The 22,728-nt window shown below is 38.7% G+C and overlaps 1 protein-coding gene across 4 annotated transcripts in view; it reads left to right on the plus strand.

Annotated features, from left to right (window-relative positions):
- Positions 1–1,701: 1,701 nt before the first annotated feature.
- Positions 1,702–22,728, plus strand: part of celf5a (cugbp, Elav-like family member 5a) — a 188,759-nt gene continuing 167,732 nt past the window's right edge. For 3 of the 4 annotated variants that reach the window (XM_053513218.1, XM_053513219.1, XM_053513220.1), the window contains exons 1-2: positions 1,741–2,131; positions 13,207–13,289. In XM_053513218.1, the coding sequence (XP_053369193.1) occupies positions 1,741–2,131; positions 13,207–13,289 (474 nt within the window). Of the gene's footprint in view, positions 2,132–13,206; positions 13,290–22,728 lie in introns of all 4 variants that reach the window. The other variant, XM_053513221.1, reaches the window with a different exon arrangement.

A 22,728-nucleotide genomic window follows, 5' to 3' on the forward strand; every position in this document is an offset into this window, starting at 1 on the left:
CTTCTGTAAGGAACTGAACTTAACAACTCAGGAGAGTATCAGGAGAAGGTTGGTCTCAAGTGTTTGGATGCCTCTCCAATCCCCTCTGTCTGCTTAATAAGCTGCAGAAATTGTAGCACTCTAAACTATATGTAGCTTTCTCTGAAATGTGCTAACAGTCCCACCACAATCGATCTCTTGTCGCAGTCTCTCAGCCAAGTGAAATACTAATGGTGATGGTCAATAAACCATGGAGTGGAAGTTCTGCCCTCTCCACCCTATCAAACACACCTCTAAATATAGATACCCTACCTTGCTCCAAGGCTGCTTTAAGACCAGCAAGCTCTGATGTAACTGACTCTTCAGGCAAAAAAGCCTTGCCTTAAGGAAAATAAACCTAGTCATCATAAATGTTCAATTTTTTTTTTGCCCACAAAAATGTTTACTTTGATAACATAGGAATGAAAATATACCACTTTGTTGCACAACGATGTATTATGCCTTTTAAAGTGCCCATTTTCCAGGATTGATTGAGCTATTGATTGATGTATCGAAGCTCTATGCCACTTCCTGTCAATAAGGTAGAACATGGAAAGAGGAAAACAGATTTTCTATTTCTGCTAAAAAACAATAAAAAAACTGGTTACATAATGCACAGAAAAAAAACTTTTTGAAGATAAGAAGAGAAAAAAACTACAACAGAAAGAAGAAAGGAAGAGTTGGATATTAGATTAATGACCTACATGCAACATTCTGCTCAGTTCTGCTGATAGAATTTTTAGGAAACAAAGAATATAATATATTTTTTATAAAATGGCATACGTATCATGACCAACTTTTGGAAACAATCTTTTAGAGTAGTTGCTCAAGGAAAAACGTGATTTCTTTATCTCTGCTGGTTTGCAATACCGTGTGCACAACAAAGGATGAGATGGATCAATAACAAAATAATTTAGTATATTTGAGCTTGGGTGGGACAGTGACATTGTGGGCAGCCAAGCACCATTTCTTTTTAACCCAGATTATCTCAGATAACTGTCGTGTAGAGTTTCTGTACGTTTCCCTCATGTCTCCGTATGTGTGTGTGTGTGTGATGGACTGGTGTTTTTTTATTTATCAGGGTGCATTCCCACCTCCTAGCCAATGTGTTCCTGGGATAGGCTCAGAATCCCGCTGACCCTGACCAGGGCAGACTGAAGGTGAAGGAAATTAACTTTGTTGTCTAGACTGCCTCTTTTTTTTTTTTTTTTTTTGCTGTTGGAGGTGTATGCCTCTCTGTAACTGGTTTTCCACCAGTACTTCTCTCCATTGCTCTCGACAATATCAAATACATGTCTTCTTATGTTATTGCCTAGAGAAGTGTTTGGTATATATGGCGCTTTGTAAAGCACTTAAGTGAATACGCGTTGAATAAATAATTAACATCGTATTCAATTCTGTAGTTTAAAAGCTAAAAGACGAAAACCAGTTGCGATTTCACGTTATCACCGTTTGGTGTTGCTCGAGTGTAGCTAAACGTGCAATCCCAGCCTGAACTCATCCGCTTTGCTTGTTGTGTGTGTGTGTGTGCGCGTGTGTGTGTTGTCCCAAAAAAAAGAGCGCGGGTTTCCAGCTGAGTGCGCTCCCTCTCTCTCTCTCTCTCTGCGCGCACGCGTGTGTTTGTTCGTGCGCGCGCGCGTGTGTTTGTGTGAGTGTATGCGCGTGCGTGCGCGTGTGCGCGCGCGCTGTCATTATTGCTATCCAGTCTGCTCTGCGCTCGCGATGGCCAGATTCATTCCGCGTGAGGCAGGAAGGCAGCAGCGCTGTCCCGCTCCCGCTCCGGTTCCCGCTCCTGCTCCCTCACGCGCTCCGGTTCCGGTTCCGTGCAGCCTGCTCGCGCCTGGCCCCGGGGCAGCACCGAGCCCACAGCCGCTTCTCTTCCTCCTCCTCCTCCCTTACCAGCACCAGGTTCTTCCCGAACCCATGAACGGCTCCGAGTCCATCTCCATCCACCCGGAGAGCGGCACCATGAAAGACCAAGACGCGATCAAACTGTTTATCGGGCAAATCCCGCGCAACCTGGAGGAGAAAGACCTGAAGCCACTGTTCGAACAGTTTGGGAAAATCCACGAACTGACAGTGTTAAAGGACCGATACACCGGCATGCACAAAGGTAAAGCGTCAGTCGCCCCTTCTCCCCCTGGACAGCAGTGTTCAATAGCCTAAAAAAAATCCACCTCGATCCAGAGAAAAGCTTACAGACATGTCAGTCAAAGCTGTGACACGGGGTAGTGGGTGGTCAGTTTCTCCAGGTGTTAAATATACTATAATTAAACCATTCTGTTATATACTACTCGTCATAATATTTATGTCATTTATGTCATCCTTCTGTCTTAAAACTAAATAAGAGTCACTCTTTATGTTATTATATTAATTCTTCCATTCACTCATGTTATTGTTTTTGACATGCAGTCTATAGAGTACCTGTGGGATATATACTGTATATACTATAAAGTGCGTGTAAGCTTACCCTGGGCAGCCTACACAAAGAATCTGTCAGTCATTGTGTTTGTGTGACGCTTTTTTTTTTCAGATCAGAGGTATATTTGATCAGTTCTCATCATATTTCCATATTCAGAAAACATCATTTGTTTTTCTCTTATTCTCGCCTTGTAACTTCATGTTATATCAGAGTGATGAGAATATCTCATCTGTCTGCCTTCGACTGCGATGAGGCCAGAACCTATACCTTTCCTTAAATCAACCCCCTTGTCTTCCTCTTGAATGACACATTTATTTAAAAAGCTAATGACAGACCAGTAATCCTGATTTATCGTACTTTTTAAAACATACAGTTAATCATGAGCATGAATCCTGCTTTCTGGTAAAATATTGTTAGGCTGCGCTCAAACACAGCAAAGTGGACTTTACTTTCCTAATGAAAAGTAAGGTGTCTTTCTTTTCTGATGTGCTTATTGTTAGGTATGAACCAAATATTTAATTTTTGAGAGTATTCCCGTGCTTGACGATATAATAAGAAAGAAATGGGGACATGGGAAATTTCACTCATCATCTGCTATTTATTTAAACTCTGTCTTCATTTGTATCAGCTTAAAAATTTACAGACACACACACACACACACACACACACACACACACACATATATATATATATATATATATATATATGTGTGTGTGTGTGTATATATATATATATATATATATATATATATATATATATACACACACACACACACACACACACACACTCCCTGGACAAATAAATGTTATGTAAATTCTCTTTACCCTTGCCCTTAAATGAAAATTTCGGTGTGGTATTCATTATAACCTTTTATTCGAAATTCTGTGTTTTCTTAATTAACTTGTGATTTAAGAGGTTCCTCTTACTAAGGGGATCAGATGTGGAGGCCAGGCTGCTAATTCACGCGGGAAAACACAGCATTAGTTTGTTAGGCGTGATAATAATGCATGACCATAATGACTTGACTGAAGAGGATTAGTGATTCTAGGTATTGTTCGAGGCCTGGGTTTCTTGGATCAGCTGATGTGTCCCTTAACACAGTCTGCTTTTCCCCAATTAAAACGTGCTCTGCTCCGGTACCCAACCATATTTAATATGACTAATGCTGTTCAATGCTAGCCCCCGGGTAAATATTGGTATTAATAATTAGCATTCACCCCTGCGATATTTAGTGATTGATCGCTCAAAGTGTAATGCTCCCTTAGCACTTAATTAAAGTTTGGATGTTTAATATTTAACAAACCTTTATGGGAATATGTGATCTTTTGAATTCAGCTGAATATAAATCGTGATAAATGCAAAAATTTTCAGGATATAAGCGGATTATGGTTACACAAAAATTTGGCTGCACACAGTTTTAAAATGGTTATTGTCATTACAAATGATCGTATTTGCTAGAGTGGAATATCAGCATTAATGTGATTTTGATCAGTCCTAATGTCCTTTTAACTGTCAGTGAAATATTCTTTCACAATGAATCAAAGTAATAATCTCATAAATGCCAACATTATTTTTAACCTCTGTCTTATATAAGTGGGTTGTATGTGGTATGTGCTGTAGTTCTGAGATCATTTATATGGCACACAGACTGATGATAATAGACAAATGGACTTGGTTGATTATGTAGTATTGCTTTTTTTTTTTTTTTTAAAGCTTACTATTGTCAAATTTGAGAAGTCTATACACACACACTTGGTGACCAGTTTATTGAGAGCACCTGCACACCTGCTAATATATGCGGTTATCCAATCAGCCAATCATGTGGCAGCAACATACAGTATTAAATCATGCAGACACAGTTCAAGTGCTTCACTTGTTATTTTCATCAAACATCAGAATGAGGAAAATGTGTGATCTCTGTGTGGCTTTAACCGTGGCATGGTTGTTTGTGCCAGATGGGCTGGTTTGAGTATTTCAGATCCTGCTGATGTCCTGGGATTTTCTCACACAACAATCTCTAGATTTTACATTAGAATGGTGTAAAAAACAAAAAGCGTAGTGTGTTAAGGGTCTGCAGACCTTTTTCTAAGGAAAATGACCAGGTCTAAGCTGACAGGAAGTCTATAGAAACTCAAATAAGCAATCTCAACAACAGTGGTGAGCTGAAATGCATCAACACTTATAACCTTGAGGTGATGAGCTGCTAATGCAGAAGACCACATCAGGTTCTGCTCTTGTTAGCCAAGGACAGAAATTTAAAGCTATAATGGACACAGACTCACCCAAACTGGACAGTTGAAGAATGGATTTTCCCCCCTATAATTTTTAATTGTATGTTAGGGTTAGGGTTAGCCCATGATAGCACCAGATTCCTGTTTATTGACTGACAGGAATAAAACCTGATGTGTTTTTAGCTCATCCTTCACAAGGTATAATATGTTATGCATGTTAAGATGCTTTTCTGCTTTCTCTATGTTTGTAAAAAAAATGATTATATGAATAACTATATCCCCCCTGACAGCTTAAAACAATCTACCCATTTTTCACTGACCTCTATTATTACCAATGTGTTTCCACCAAAAGAATTGTATCTTACTTAATGTCTTTTCTTCACCCTGTTCTGTAAACCCTGTAGAGATTGTTGTGCATGTGAAAATCCCTAGAGATCAGCAGTTACTAAAATAATTAAACTAGCCTATGTGAAGATTACCTGAAGCACTTGACTTGTAGGTATTTGCAAGGTTTTATGCATTGTGCTGCATCGTGATTGGCCAAAGAAAAAACATATAAATCAGTATGACATAAACAAATCCACTTATTTTAAATTACTAATCTTTATTCCATGGTGGGAAAAAGTCATGGCCATTAATAGAAAAGTGTGTGAAACTAGGATAATTATCTCTTGAGAAGAGGTTAATTGGAGCCAGAAGTTCCAGTCAATTTGAAAGTTTGAGCTGAAAAAATTTTACTTTTTGATACCTACTTTTTTTCTTTAGCCAATTTTTTTTTTTTAACTGCAAAATAAGACTTCTGAAGAGTGAAAGGGCTGGATTTTTTTGTGGTGGCACAATGGCATACTGGTTAGCACTGTGGCCTTGTACCTCCAGGGTTGAGGGTTTGATTCCCGCTTGTGTGTGGAGAGTTTGGGTTTCCCGTGCTTGGTGTGTTTCCTCTGGATTTCCTCCTACAGGCCAAAGACCTACAAATTAGGCTAATTGGTGTTTCCAAATTTCCAATAGTGTTTGTGTACCCTGCGATGGAATGGCACCACACCCATGGTGTACCTCACCTTGTGCCCCAAGTCCCCTGGGATAGGCTCCAGGCACCCTGAATAGGATAAGCAGTATAGAGCATGATTAAGTGAACTAACACTGATTTAGAAATAGGCCAAATTTTATCAGCATTACAGCACACGACTGAACAAATCAAAATTTTCTGTGACAGCACATTTATAGTGATATAATCTTACAGCACAACTCAATCACAAACATCGACCTATAATTCCTGCAATTCATACTGATATCACTGTATTGTCTGTTTATCAAATTTTCCCCATTCTGAATTAGCATTATTAGATTTTTGAGATGTTATTTATAGTCTAGATAACTTAAATTCATATTAATTTCTCATTTAATATTATAAATATTTATAATATAATAAAATAACATAATATATTATAAATATATTATGTAAATAACATGTTTATAATACAATAAAAATTTAATAAAATCATATTAAATATTTTTTGTTGTTTTATTTTACTTTTAATAATTCTCATTTATCTTTAATAATGCCATAGCTAATTTGCTATTCTGACTTATGTAGTTACTTTAACTAAAGACATGCACTTACTGTATTTATTAATATGATAAAAAAAAATTAAAAAAATAATACCAAAGCAGGATTATAGTAAAAGCTGATTCCAAAAGGGTTCACAACCTGTTAAAGTAATTACAAAGTAACTACCATTCTGTTTGTTTACAGTATAAGCTCAAGAATGATCAGTCTGATTGGTAAAACTGAGCGATTTATGTGGAAGGATCTTGTTGGACCAACCAAATCTTACAATGGAATTTTACAATGCAACAAGTCAGGCACAGCAACCCAAAATGATGAGTAGGCCAACTGGCATTCCCAAATTGCCATAATAAGTGTGTGAGTGTGTGCCCTGAGATGGATTGGCACCCTGTCCAGGGTGAACTCCACCTTGTGCCTGAAGTCTCCAGGGATCGGCTTCAGACCCTGTACGGGATATAGAAAATGAATAAATGAGTGCTGGCAAGTTAATTATGTGGTGCAAATTTTAAAAATAAAGTAAAATTTACTGTGAAATGTGCTGTTGCGGCCACATTTGCTTAGTAAACTGAACTGTGGGTACATGGACTAATAAAATCATGGTACGTTTTGTTCTGACAAATTCAGTTCTCATCACTTTTAATAGTTTGAAGCCAGCAGCTTCCTTCAAACCATGCTTAATATTGTCATGGCAACTACAGTGAAATATTTTTATATTAACAGCGGCATAGATGAAGCGGCCTTACACCAGACATTCTGCAGGAAATTACATTTCCTGCATTTTAACAACTTCACAGATTTTTTTTCTGGGTCATTATATAGGAGGTGAATAAACAGAGGTTAATTTGCACACTATTTAAAGCATTCACCAGCTCTGTTTGGAGAGTTTTCTATGAGTGGAATAGAAATGACGAATGCCATAAAAGTTATGAAAAGTATGACCAGTTTTAATGTTGTTTTTCTCGAATTTATGGGAGGAAAAATAAATTGAGAGGAGATAAGAGATTTTGTTTTAGTGTCTTGTAATAATCACTTAGTTTTCAGCTGATTCATAGGAACTCCTGTGAGAGAAATTCTATGATCAAGAGAGACACAAGTGCGCTGAGAAAGCTGTTTTATCTTCTGAAGACATTTGAAAAAAAAAAAATCTGCCAGAAATTTCATAATATCTGACTATAAGGGAAAGCAAGAAGCACATAATACTGATCAGTCCTCCTTTCAGATGCTGTGATAGTTGTGATGGAAGACATGTTATCTGAGGGTCTGAAATTTGTGATCACTGAACACACTTTGTCCTTTCCTCTTGCTTTCTGTACTGGACAGGAGAGAAATGAAAGGTAGGCAGAAGGTTAAGCACAGCACATAAAACGGCTGAAAGCGATGGAGCGGTTGTCAAAGACATAGAAAACAAACGGTGTCTTTAATGTGAAGGTGCCCGATGGAGTGACGGCTCACTGTGGCAATTTCGGAAAGGCATGAAGGGAAACAAAGGGGTTTACTATGAAGTAAAGGGACAGACTGGTCAGATGTGCAGCATGATCACTACTGAAAAAAATGATGGAACTACAGAAATTGACAGGTTATAAGATTAGAGCTATACTACAATCACTCACTCTCTCACTCATTCTCTATAATGCTTATCCTGTTCTGGGTCTCAAGAAGCCTGGAGCCTATCCTGGGGACACTGTGGATGGGGTGTATTCATCCAATCCATCACAGGGAACACAAGCACACACACACACTCACTCACTCTACAGGCAATTTAGAAAATGCCAATTAGCTTAATCTGCATGTACCCAGAGCAAACCCAAAAAGCATGGGGAGAACATGCAAACTCCACACATGGACCAGAGGCAGGAATTAAACCCTGACCATGAAGATGTGAAGCCACAGTACTAACCACTATGCCAACGTTTTGCCCCACTATAAGCATAATCATTTAAACATTTCCACAGCAAAATTTATCACTTAATGTAAAATTAATATAATCATCACATCACCATCATCAAAGACTGGAATGTACTGTATTGTTTTCGCATATTATTATTAACATAATTGTAAGTGCCATGAAAGCAGAAGATGAATGAGAACTGAAACGGAGAGGAATACTACTAGTGTTCTTTGTGTCACCCATCAGGGATGTGTGTGAAAGGAACACTGCTCAGCAGGGCTATAAATAGAAATCTGTGGTATTTCCGAAAATAGGTTAAGCTGCCATCGCTGCACTGCTGGCATGACATCACCACTCTGCTGCCAGCCTTCCCCCAAAGACTGCTCCTGTACTGTGGAAATGAAGAGAAGCAGAGCGTGAGGGAGGAAAAGGGAGAGACAGGGGTAGGGTGGGGGGAATAAGGGTGGACAGAGAGCAGGGGCGAGAGAGTGTTGGAAACAAAAGACACAGAAGGAGGGGTGGGGTGGGGGGTGGTGGTAGATGCACTGTCTATGGCTGCCGTTTCATTTTCCCTTTGTTCTTCCATAGCCCTCTTTTCCTCACTGCATAGCATCAGTCAGACGCTTTATATCTGACGACCTGCCAGCATTCTCTGTTTTGCTTTTTCTTTTTGTTAGCAGAGCTGCTTTGCCCTGGTTGAAACTCAGGCAATTTCACTTGTTAGAATGATGCTGTATAACTGAGACTTCCTAAAATGATACAGACCTGAGTGTTGTGCATTAGTAGATTTGAAATCAAAGTGGTATTAAAAATGTGTTATATTCAGTTCTTTCATACTGTACACTACATTAGGTATCTTTATTCCAGTCTGTGTCTTAGTTGGATAAAAAATAAGCATTGTGAAACATTGTGTAAAACAGAAATCCAGAATCAAAATTTTACCTTTAGATTTTTATTTATTACATAATAAATAAAATACGCATAGTTAATAAAGTAATTTAAATGTTGTTTTAGATTAAAAGACTAGAATACATTTCATAGAGAAATAAATTTTTATTTTATAGAGAAATAAAAATGAATTTCAGTTTAAGTGAAAAGATAAAAGAAAATGCAACAGGTTCACTCTTAGAAAAAAAGGGTTTTAAACTCTTCCATTCATTCTTACTTAGATGTTAGGGCTTTTGTATCTTTAATATGAATTGATTACCAGGACAAGTTAAATGTTATGCTATTAAAGGCATAGTATTATTATGCCTGTAATAATAATAATAATAATATATATACATATAATATATATAAAAAAAATTTATTACCATGTACAGCACGAAATATATACCCTTAAGGGTATCAGCACAAATGCAAGGAACTTTATATTACTCTTTGTTTTGAGATGAAGAATAAATATATTCTAGAAGAAAAATGCTGGAAAGTAAGATTGCTCCTGTCATATTTTATTTCCATTTTTTTTTTTTAATAAAAGAAGTGTTCTTTCCTGGTAATCATTATCACTTAAACCTACATTACCCAATACACGTAATTAATAATTAATTACTAGGCTTTTATTGGTGCATGTAAAGAATCACTTTGGCTCCTTTTTAATAAGTACTGGAATTCTCAGAAGTACGCAGACGTATACAAAAACAAATAAACCAGATGGATTGGAAGTAATTTAAATCCATTATATAACACTTTATATTATTAATTGCATTATCTCTGCAGTCAATACACTTAACTTAAGCGCTAGTGACTCGCACTATAACTTTTTGGACCTGAAATAATGACTCTATATTACACTATAATGCTACATGTTTAGTTACATCAACAATAATTTCTGAATTAAATGTTTATAGTATGGACTATATTTCTTGACTAATTCAATAGCTAACTAGATGCTTGCTCTTCCTTCCATGCTGCCAGCGGCACTCTTACACATTAGGTGGTACATCAAAACAGTCTGTTAGGGCTCAAATCAGTGTGAAACTATCAGCACATGCATATGTAATGAAGAAGCCCTTTAGCCCTAAGATGAGGTTTGTGCTCCAGACCTGCTGACTCTCAGTTATACAAGGAGCATGGATGTTGGGTGCATTTAAAGGTGCCTGCCTTAATTAAGCTTTACAGGTTACGCTAGAGTACCGCCTATAATACAAAACTCATTACAAGCTCATTAGGCTGGGGCAGGGACAATGCTGTTGTCAGAACAGTTCGGGCGATTCAATCACAGAGAACCAAACTCTTGTAGTGGTGTAGGTGGCGGCGGCGGTGGTGCTGGTGCTCATTATGTGGAGCACGTCTAGGATCTGGGCATTCAAAGTAAGGACCTGATGAGACTTTATGTTCAGTGCATCAGACCTTAGCCCACTAGTTAGAAGCTAACTACATTGTGATGAGAAACCCAGGGCATTTTTTTTAGAACAAAGAACAGAGGGAAGCAGAACTGATGGAGGGGATGCTTGCAAGTGATTAGGCTAGGAGAAGAAGATTTAAATCATTGAGAAGCAGATTTATCCCTAAGACATCTACGTTTAATGGGCACCTCACAGCTTAGGGCCCGTTGTGGTGGAGCACTTGAGAATCACGGTGCAGTAGCAGTCGCACCAGTACTGGTGTTCCAATAGATCGTCCGTAAATAAGGCAGCAAATGGATGCTGTCACTGGCGAAGAGGCAGAAAAGCAGCCTCCATTCAGGCTGCTTAATCTCTACCATGTCGCTCCACGAAGCTCCAGTCATCCCTGGAGTCTTGCTCGGAAAAGTGTGTACACAAGACTTATACTATATGCAGCTTTTTATTAGACATGACAGCATTCTGTACACGCCAGCATTGTTCACATTGTATAAGCACGAAATGCAGAAAGATGTGATTATCAGACACCGTGGCAGATCATTTACTTACACCGTTCCTGTTATTTTTTCCCCCCACCACTTGCCGCTATGTCAGCAGGGTTCTTTTATGTTGCATTTCGTATAATTTCATCATGCAGCCAAAAAAATCTCGCTTGGTATGCAACAGCTTGCTGGTAATTTGTACATGTTTGGATTCCAATTATGAAGTTGTTAGAGCCAGTGCCTGTGGGCTGCAAATGTGTATTACACCATATATTAAAGCACAGAGAAACACTTTTAAATTGAGATTGTATTTCTTAGTCTTTTACGTATTTATTCTTTTTTTTCTATCTTTTTTTTTTTTTTTGCTAATGTTATTGCAGCAGTTAATTTTCTCCAGACGTGCAGTGTTTTCCGCCTCTGCAAATGCATCCAATTTAGAAGTACCATAATTGCATGATGTGAAACATTCCTTTCAAACTGAGGGTCAGGGAACATGGCCTTGGTTTGAGCTTTATAGACATAACAACGCTTTGATGTGATCGCAAGCAATATTCCTAATAAGAAATGGGCAAATGTATACAATTTGTGTACATGTTTATTTGCTATCAGAAATTGTTGCTTTTGGACAGCGCTAGATTGTCCTAACAGAACTGAACAGAACCGTGTGTCTGTTAAGTTGTATGGAAAAGGTCATGTGTCACAATTTTCCAGAACTTCATAAGTTTACAGATCACTGCACTGTCAAAAGATAGCTCATGACTTTACTTTATCTGTGTTTCTTCTGGTCATGGGAGTAACCATGTACGGGAATGTCCAAATCTTTGAGAAGAAATGTCCGTTTGTCTTGTTGTCCATCCACTTTCTGAGAACTTGGCCACCTGTGCCAACTTTATATTCACGTTTTTTGGCTGACAGGATGTAGAATGTGATGGGGTCTTCTGTCTTTGTTGCTCATCTGTTTCATGGTTTGATTCAGTATGTGCTCTGTGATGCTTTTCAGCTCACCACAATTGTATCAGTTTATCTCATTTCATGCCATCTCATCTAATCATCTCTCAATTTTTGCCATTTTTTAAAAATAATTTTGCCAAAACACATTTCTGCAATATGGGCAAAAAATATTTTTTTGTTTTATTGATTTTTTTGCACATGTCAGATTGACCCCACTCACTAAAGTGTACGGTGGCATAATAAATAAAGCAATTCTCCACATTAATAAATGCATAGAAGATACTCTGAAACGATCAAGTCTCTAGAGTGTACATTTATATGCCAAAAATGGATGAGAGCATAGAGCGCAGATCCATTTTATAGCAGTCACTTTCACACCTTTAAAAGTGTGATCCCCACTGAGGGCTTTGTAAGCTGCCAGTGAAGCAGCTTAACCCTGGCAAAGCATCGACTGGCACCGGCACAGGTGCGCCATTATAGCATGTTTACTGTCACTGTCATAGAGCAAGGGCACATTAATGATGCCCTGCTTTCTACTGCTGTGTTTCACTCGGGCTGCTTTGCCTTAGCGAATGCCCCTCATTTGGCAGTGCCTCTGCGCATGCATGTGTATATATGAGTGTGTGCGTGTCTCACAGTGTGTTTAGGAAGCCCTGGGGCTATGAGATTTTCTCTCCTGTCCTCCCCCACTGTCTGCATCCCTTCACGCCCCCCAAGGCCTTCCCTTCTGCACCATCTCTCTGTCAGGAGCAGTCAGAGTTTATCCCACCCAACTGAGACGTGGGTGGTTTGGACAGTGACGGCAGGCTGATCTATAGAGCTCAGGCTGGTGCTATGACACACACACACACACATACACACACACACACACACACACACACACACACACACACACTCACGATCAGTGAAGAACAGATGAGACAGGCTCCTCCATATTAGAGAAGGGCCTGTGTGTATTTAACCAGTCTACAGGGACTCCTCGCAGCAGCTCCTGCCCTGTCATTGTAAGGAATGTGCTTGCTTCGTGCCAGCTAGATTTTTCAGCACAGAGCAAAAAATCAAAATAAGCAACTGCTCAAAAGACACCCGTGAAATAATCGACATGTTTTTGTGAGACATATTTCTTTTTGTACTCAGTGCTCATCCTTATCACACGCTCATGGATTATTCATTTATACCCCTTGTCTGTACTTATTTGGATCATAAAATGCAATAATGGTCATGTCCTGTGTTGCCACTGAGTGTTTAAACAAAGCCTGTGCTGACTGGTCGATTTGTCTTCCTGATTGCTTTGTCTCCCAGGTTGCGCGTTTCTCACCTACTGTGCCCGCGAGTCAGCCATCAAAGCCCAGAATGCCCTCCATGAACAGAAGACGCTGCCAGGGGTGAGTTTTTGTTGCTAGTCGACAACCGCTCCTTCAGGAAGGCCACCATATCTATTCAAAACCAAAGCTGCATGTTTTTAGAAAGAAACCAATGGGAAATAAATCAATAAGCTCAGCCTTTTAAGATCAGGCCGAAAGCTGTTTCATCGTGCCTCTGCCGTAGGGGATATGGCAAGAAATTGATCAGATGCTTTCAGTGCGCAGGCTTAGGAGAGCTAGTGACAGCGAATGTCAATTAATTTGTTCTTTCAATTTTTCCTTCAAATTGCTCTATTTATGAAAAAAAAAAAAAAGCCTGGGTAGTCATTGTTGGCCAGTGGTACAGCAGCGAAACCCCCCCGTCTGTGTCCTGTCTAGCATTGAGAAAGAACAGGACCGCTTTCTTAAAGAAGCAGGAGGAGACATCAGCCAAAGACACACGTTTTTGTGGAATAGCTATAAGGGGCACATTAAAGAGAGAAATTCAGTAGAGCAAAGTGAACTACTCTGGCAGGTCCTCAAAAAAGGGTCTCTTTTATCCCTTCACATCTTCCAAGCTTGAGTGGCTTTTGTGTTAAAGGGCATTTGAATAATAAAAATAAATTTGTTCAAGAATGGAAAGGGACGTGTAAGCATGCAAAGCAGAGCGCCGAAAAAAGGATTCTACTCTTAGTTGAATTTAAAGCTGGCCTGCTAGAACTTCAGGCACTAATTGCACCCACATGCCAACCTCAGGGGGCATCAGTCAGGGTTGAACGGCTACCAGTATTACAAAGGATGTGGAGATGAATGCTTTCGAACATTTTAAAGAAAGAGACTGTTTAAGAGGCTGGTCGCAGGAAGATTTAAAAAATCTACATATGATGATGATGATGAATGGAGATATGTAGAGATGGATGGCTACTATTTGAAAATGCTAATTGAAACTTTAGCCCTTGTATTTAGCATGTTGTGACACCTACTGACAAACATACACAAGGAGAGGGGATGTCAAGCAAAACGCTACAAAGATGAATGCACATGCACAAGCTTGATGTATCCCAGATGCCCTTGAATTAACTATACTGCAAATATTTGTGTCCTCATGAGGGATGGTGTAGAAATAGAGAGATAGAGAGAGAGGCAGAGAAGAGTGAGGAAGCAAATTGAAGTTTGTGTGTGTGTGTGTGTGTGCGTGCATATCCCGCTATATCTGCACACTCTGTCCCCTGACCAGGCTGACTTTAAATCTTTCAGCAGCAACCCCTGCTGCTGTGTGCTGATGGTAAGTAGATATGCCAGTTGTTTGTTTTGCAAAATCCTGCTTGATATGCAGTTTGCCAAAGGCTTCAGTGTAATTCATGTAAACTTGGATTCCCCATGAGAGGAGTTACGACTTATTTACGCCTACAGTTTGTTATTAACTCCTTTCCGACTGTTACACAGAGAAATGACATGAGAGATAGTAATCGGTTTGGTTTAAGCTGGTCTTTACCAGTTTTTAACAGTGGCACTATGTTTATCAAGGTTTCATATCAGAACTTTTGATAAAATAAAACAATTTGATAAAAAAAACTCTTAAAATAATACAATCAACAGCTTATTTTGTTGAGATGATCAAATTTATAATGTTAACATTGTTATAGAATGATTTATTTAACATTGTTTAGCATTATTTCTGCTTGCATGGAGGATATATTAGTTAATCAGAGCAAACATCATTGTCAGCTAATCGTACACCAACCCTGTGCATCTTTAAAACAGGTAACACCTATACAGCTGGTTCTGATTATTTGGATTGTTGTTTGTTTCAGCAATAGGGAATTTCTCTGTGATTTTGTAACAAAAAAATCTGATTGATGGCCCAGTACATGTGACCTCAATTTATTATCTTGTAAAATGGGCTCTGGGTTTTTGGACCCTTTGTATCCATTATTACTATTATCATGTTCACCATATACTGTACCAGTTACAGTGTAGTCTAAGACAGGATAGAATGAAATGAAAATAAATATGATAGGATGGGATAGGAAAGGATAGGATAGAATGGGATGGAATGGATGGGAATAGGATAGGATAGGGAAGGATTGGGTGGAATTGGATGGGATGGGATAGGATAGGATAGAATAAGATGTAATGGAATGGGACGGGATTGGTTTTGGATAGGATAATGTGTAATAGAATTGCATAGGATGGGATGGAATTCAGTGGGAGGGGATGGCATGCATAGGATGGGAAAATGAATAGGATATGATAGGATTGGATAGGATGGAATTGAGAGGGATGGGATAGAATAGGATGGAATGGAATAGGATAAGATAGCATGATATAAAATAAAGATAAGATAGAATACGATGGGATGGGATGGGATGGGATAGGTTAGGATAAGGTGTGACAGGATTGGACAGAATGGGTGGAATTGAATGGGATGGACAGGATATGGTAGGATAGGGTTGGATGGAATTTAGAGGGATGGGATAAGATGGAATGGGATAGGATAGGATAGGATATGTTAAGATAAGAAAAGCTAGAATGGATAGAATGGAAAGGAATTGGACGGCATAGAATGGAATGAAATAAGGATAGGATAAGTTGTGATAGGATGGCATAGGATATGATATGATAGACTAGGATAGGAAAGATAGGATAGGACAACCTGTGATAGGATGGAATGGTATTGGATTTGATGGATATGATAGGATAGGATATGACATGATACGATAATAATTAGAATAGACATGCTAAGGTTAGGTTATGACAGGTTTGGGTAGGATTGAATGGATTGGAAGGATATAACAGAATAGCATGGGTTAAAGTAAGATATGATGTAATGTAATGTAATGTAATAGAATACAATAGAATACATTGCGATCGACTGGCACCCTGTCCAGGGTGTACCCTGCCTCATGTCCTAAGTCTCCTGGGATAGGCTCCAGGCTCCCCGTGACCCTGAATACAGGATAAGGCGGTATAGAGGATGAGTGAGAGAAAATATAAAAGAATAGAGAAATAATACACTGTGCAGACACACCATCAGTACATATTTACTTAAACATAAAACCATACCTAAAATATATACACCAACAAGAAAGACAAAATGGTAACAATAAGTAATAATTAAACAACAGTCAGAAAATAACAATGTAAATTAAGACCCAGGTACTGAAATCTCACTCATGTGTACTTCTGCCAGCTGGCAGCTAGTTTACCAGCTGTTATCAAGCCACCTAGTTATGCACTGATGCTACTTATATCACACACACACACACACACACACACACACACACACACACACACACACACACACACACATCAATACACATACATGAGCAGACAGAAATGTAGATAAACGCAATCTGAATCTAATGTATAAGGTACATTTTGGAGAGCAGATGTCGACATACAGGATCACATTGCCCCACTGTGGCCTTGGACCTTTTGTTATATTGTAGCTCACCATATGTAATGTTAAAGTGTATGCAGAGTACGGAGTGGAAGCAGGATGGCAGGAGGACATGTAGTGTTTTGAATTTATACAGTACATGCTTGCAGTCTTTATGAAGGTATGTCGTTATGTCCCTGAGGGTTTCCAATGGTTTCCTGGGCAATTGCTAAAATCATATTTAACATTGTTGTTCAGTAGAGATTCAGATTGTGTTTAAACATTATGTGTTTAGGGACAGTCTGTACAACAGGACAAAGGTGTGAGAGGTGATTTTTGTACATGGTGAGATACAATTAATTTTTTATATTAATTATTATATTTTTAATTGTTTTTGTTTTTTTTATAAATTTAAATTATTAAATAAATACAATTTTAATTTGTATGACTATAAAACGAAGTAATGGCGTATTTAATCAAGTATCAAAAATTACTAATATGTTATTAATTCATAATTAAACACTTACAGATATGTAATACAAACTGTGTGAAAATTATTTTTCTCAGCAGTAAGGGCACACCCTATATAGCGCGCTATACACAGTATAGTGTATGCAATTTGGTATTCAGCCACAGATAAAATAAGTGGTACAAACAGAACAATAGAAGCAAAGTACTGTGTTACTGAATTACATATGTGCCTCTGATTTTAGGTATTAAATCCTCCTCATTTACTTTCTAGCAAATATCATTAGAATGACAGCTACGTGATTAGTCATTTTCTTCATTTTAGTGAACACACAAGATGGCTCTATATCCCCTTTGCACTAACAACCAGCTTTGTTTCATAAGGTGCAAACGTATTTTGTAACACAATGCTGCAGCACTCACCCTCATCTTTTTTCACGTTCGCTGCTCAAGTATTCAAAAACGAAGCACTGCAACACTATGATACTGTATAGATGCACTCAGCATGGCATGGGCACCGATATGAACGACGTGTCGCTACAGCACAGATGCTTGTTGGAGCGAGAGCGTGTGGTTGTTTCAGAAAGAGCCCTGCAGGCCGAGTGGGAGGAAGAGGAGGGCGGTGTTGGCAGTTTGGTTGAGCGGAGGAAGACGTTCTGACAGCTGTCTGTTTCTATAGCTCAAAGTCTCATCACTGTCCTCCGAGGAGTGCGAGATGACGCAATAACATCAACATGTATACATGCTAGCCTGTCATGATCAGCCAGCACTAACCGCATTGATCTGTTGTTTGTCTGTGTGTGTGTGCATGTGTGAACATACAGTACTGGGCAAGTCATCCACCCCTTATTTTATAATATTTTGCTTCCGAAAAGCTCGACGTCCTTGTATTTTTACTCTTAATTTCATAACCTATATGAGGCCTTATTATGCTTATCTATGATTTTCAGCTATATAGTAATTTGAATGGTTGAAAAGTTGCATTTGTGTGTGTGTGTGTGTGTGTGTGTGTGTGTGTATGTGTGCATGCTCTTTAATTGTTTGTGCTTTTCACACCTGAGTGAAATTCCTATTGTTATATTTTCCCTACAAATCTCTATGTAAAGAAATGCTGCTGTTCTGATTTTGCTCTCCATGCAAACACTGACTAATGATAAATTCAAGGATGACATGGCTATTTAAAATCGCATGAAATCTAAAATATGTATATGCATAAAATATCTCTATGGGTGAAAATTTGCTTGTGCCAAAAAAAAACCTTGCTAAGAATTGATAACATGTGTAACCCATAAAATAATTTGCATATTAAGACTACTCATTTGACTACTCATTTTAAATTAAGGAACCTCGAGGGTCCCAAGGATCGACCCTGGTCTTGACTTGCTGTCCACCTGTGGAATTGGAAACTAATGTCATAACACCGTGGCATATGCGTTAAAATGGTTTAAATATAATTTACCAAGAAATACGGCACTCTATATCTTGACATTTATCGTTTAAATGAAATGATCCCTGTACCATGAGATGGTAAATTCATCATTACATGAAACAAACCGAATAAAGGTGTGCTTTTCACCTTTTTTCATTCTGTTCTTTCAGTACTGCTGTAGTATTCAGCAGTGGCGTTTTTGACAATATAGTTGGCACACAATTTTCACACCGAGCTGCACTATCTTTATTCTGCTGTATTGGGAGTTGTGTTTAAGCTGCAGTCTCAACATTTCAAGATGTTGCAGATCTACTACAAACCCAAACACAAAACCTCATGTATTCTTTCAAGACTAAATTGTTGGATTCTTTGTGATTTATTTACTCTTTTTTTGTCACTAAAGCAGTTGACTCAGCTCTAGTCATGTTTACAACCAAAATGCAACCATTTTGCATAAAAACGATTCATTTTCGTCATAAGAAAGTAAAGGAATATATCATTCACAGAGCTGCGACACTGACAGATGCAGATGTGATGGCAGAGTGTGCGTCAGGGTGGGTTTGTAAGTAAAGTGGCACACTTTAAATCAGGAAAAGAACTCAACTTCACACAAGTTCTGCTAAGTTAATTTATTCATTCATGACTTTTTTAATGGAGAAACGGACCTTTATCTTTTTCAATTTTTTTTTAAGCCGACACATATTTTATTATCTACCTTTTTCAAAGTACATAGCAAAATGCTAGTTTTTGTCTTCATTCTAAAAAAAGGCAACAACACAAAAATCTAAACACTTCCCAATGCTTTCTTTATATCTTTGTGAATAAAAAAGATACATTTAGACATCTGTGGCCTAAAATGATCCCAGGAAATCCCACGAGTTCGGCAGTACTTTCTCCCTTCTCTCTTTAAAAATGGAAAAATTAAAGGATATATATGAATTATTTAGTGGTGCACCTAACACAGCCCCTTGTGAGTCACTTTTCTGGCAAGAGTGTTTTTTCCTCAGGCAGCACAGGTTGGGAAAAAAGGAATTATTAATGTTTCTTATTTTTAGCCTCTTTAGTCTATTTCGGGTTATGGCTGTAGACAGGGCACGAGCGTCGGTGGAATTGAGTCATGTGACTATGTGATCTGGGTTAGGTTAGTGGTTGTACTCCATGCTTGATGGCACATCACTGTTTCTCTCTGTGGGGCTGTGTCTGAGGGAGTCTGGCTGAATGAGGGCCGCTGATGGGCCAGCCAAGGCCCACTTCCTCTTTCTGCCAATCCATCTTCATGTCCCCCGGCAGGTCTGTGAATGCAGGTGTGCTTGAGCCAGCACCATAATGGAGGCTGAAAGAGGAGCTGAGAAGAGAAAAGAGCTAAGGCAAGACAAATTATGGCCAGGTTCTTTAAAGCCGCAGCCGATGGTGGAAGGCTAAAATAGACAGATGGAGAGGCTGTGGAAGGTTGTGTCATTCTGTTTGGGGATGAAGGGCACACTTAAGACATGGTGGGGTATAAAGCTAATCAGCTCTGACATGTACCCCCTCTGTCTATGACTAAGAGAAAGCGAGAGAGAGAGAAAGTGTGAAATGAGGGTATATAAAATGTTTTTTAAAAAATTCAACAATTGAAGCCAATTAGACATGTATTCAATAGTAAGTAAAGAGTATGACAATGCATTATTCCCAATACGACATGTCCTGCTTTAAGGATTGCACATGAACCAGCACTTTCTTGACTTCCTTGCCCCGTACCCCATCACATGCAAAATAAAATGCATAAATTACTATCATTGATTAAGCCTCAGTTACACAGAGAATTCTGTTTTACCGTAGGCAGCTAACTTCTTTCTTGCATTTTTTTCTTGTAAAACTCATCCATCAAATCATAGAAATCCAGCTATTTAACAAGCTCTGACTCAGTGGTTGGCATTGAGAGGATGTTAAGTCTCCTTTGGCACATGCGTCTAGAACTGGACACTCTCTCTCTCTCTCTCTCTCTCTCTCTTTTGGTCTGAGTTACCGCATAATTCCGATCTAACGCTGTGTTCGTAGAAATGACCCGAAACCAGTCATATGTATCCATTTTCCCCGTTGTTAAATGTAATATTTCTAATTTAGTGTGGTTCCTGGAAATCCCATTACCAGGAATGAAGCAGCAAGTACCAGGAGCAAAAATGATCCAGTGCTGAGTTTATTATGACTGCTATAATCTCTCACATTTACATGACACATTTATCCCAAGCAATTTTATAATTGAGACAGGATACAAGCAGTGTTTAAGGATAAAGGGCCTTGCTCAGGGGGCAAACAGTGGCTGGGATTTTAAGGCATGACCTTCTGAACAGCCCAGTGTCCTAACCACCTTTTTATTTTATGAAAAACAATGCAAATATATTACACTATAATATTAAGTGGAAATGTAAACTCGTTCATAATCAGGAGGTTAAGACAAGGCGATAGGAAAGCCGAGAAACATTTAAGATGTTAAATATTGTGCCATGCTCACATCCATTTACTGTAGAGGGTAACACACATGGGTGTGGTGTTTGCTGGTCTGTTATTCACACTTATTAATGAATGAATCTTAAACATAAAAACATGTCTTGTGGTAATCTTTCTTTCTTTCTTTCTTCCTTTTTTTTTTTCCTTCCTTGCCTCTAGAAGGTCATTCTTAACTGCCACTTCTGGGTATAAAGTCCAAAGAGAGGCAAACCACAGTATCCAATCTATCACAGACTAGAAATGTGAACACCAGATGCCTCTTAGGAATAATTAAGTTGTCACCGTAGAGGTATAGGCTGTAGATGTGGACTGGAATATTGTGTTCTCAGTTTAAGGGATAGTTGAAAAAAAAAAAATCATGATCCATGTTCTTCATATAACAGGAGTCTGTTGTCCACTGAGGATTGTCAATATTGTAATATAGTATAACAGTGGGGATGAAAAAAACCCTGTAGCTATTACACACACCCTCAGAGTAATACTTCTATTTCAGAGCGGTCGATGCAAAGCAGCAGTGAGGTTGAATAAGTCTCACACTGTTTGTGTGTGTGTGTGTGTGTGTGTGTGTGTGTGTGTGTGTGTTTGAGCGTGCCCCATTTGCTCCCTGAGCTATGTTTGTGCCCTGATGGTCTATGCAGCCTCTCTGTGTGTTTTTGTGTGTATGTGTTTGTGTGTGTGTGTGTGTGTGTGTGTGTGTGTGTGTGTGTGTGTGTGTGCGTGCACACACACGCTCCACTGAGGAGCAGCGGGACTGAATTGAGTCGTCGCTCGTCATCATACTGACCAGTCACCATGGCAACATGGGCAAACCACATACCAGGCCACTGCACAATCCATTAGGTGAGAGATGTGAGGATGGGGAAAACGAGGGTAGACAAGACAACACACATTTATTTAACAGGCTTATTTTACCTGTTTTTCCTTATTTTTTATTTATGATAGTATTGATCTGTCACGGGCAGGCACTAGGCAGACTGCTGCTAGAACGTGCTGGGCTTTGTTTCTCAATGAATAAAAAGATACAGTGACTGCTCTGTCGGGCATAAAACACACACACACACACACACACACACACACACACACACACACACACACACGCACCCACAAACACAATTTTTTCTTGATTCAATTTTTTTGATTTCTAACCATAGATTGAAAACAGATTTGAAAATGATGTAGTTTTTTTTTCTTTTCACATCAACTGGATTGAAGGTTAGCTTTAATATCTACATTAATAACATACATTCAAACAGGTGGTATTAAACAATCAACATTTAAGTCACTAAACATTGAATTAATCTTACTTGACATCATATAATGTCATTATTGTACTAAGTTAGATTATTCTACACCTTCACCTTTCTAAATCTTAGACTGGTACAGACCCCCTCCCAGTCAGCAGAGGTCACTCGTTCAAGGGCTTGAGATGTTTATTTTATTTTCTCTCCCCATTGAATTAGCACATCCTGGTCCTATTTATGCATGCAGTTACCATTGGGGCTTCACAATGCATTCCCATGTCTACCTAGTCATGAAAACCTGAGCCATGTTATACTGTCTACTTTGACCTTCTGTTGCTGTTTGACTCCTCTTCTTGATTAGTCCCTGCCTAGTTTTTTATATTTTGGATGATCAAATGTTTGTAACATCATATTTTTGCCATTTCACCCACTATTATTTACCATCTGCACAGGAATTAGATTCACAGTAAT

The sequence above is a fragment of the Clarias gariepinus genome, chromosome 15 (genome assembly GCF_024256425.1).
Source record: "Clarias gariepinus isolate MV-2021 ecotype Netherlands chromosome 15, CGAR_prim_01v2, whole genome shotgun sequence".
In the NCBI taxonomy this organism is placed as follows: Eukaryota; Metazoa; Chordata; class Actinopteri; order Siluriformes; family Clariidae; genus Clarias; species Clarias gariepinus.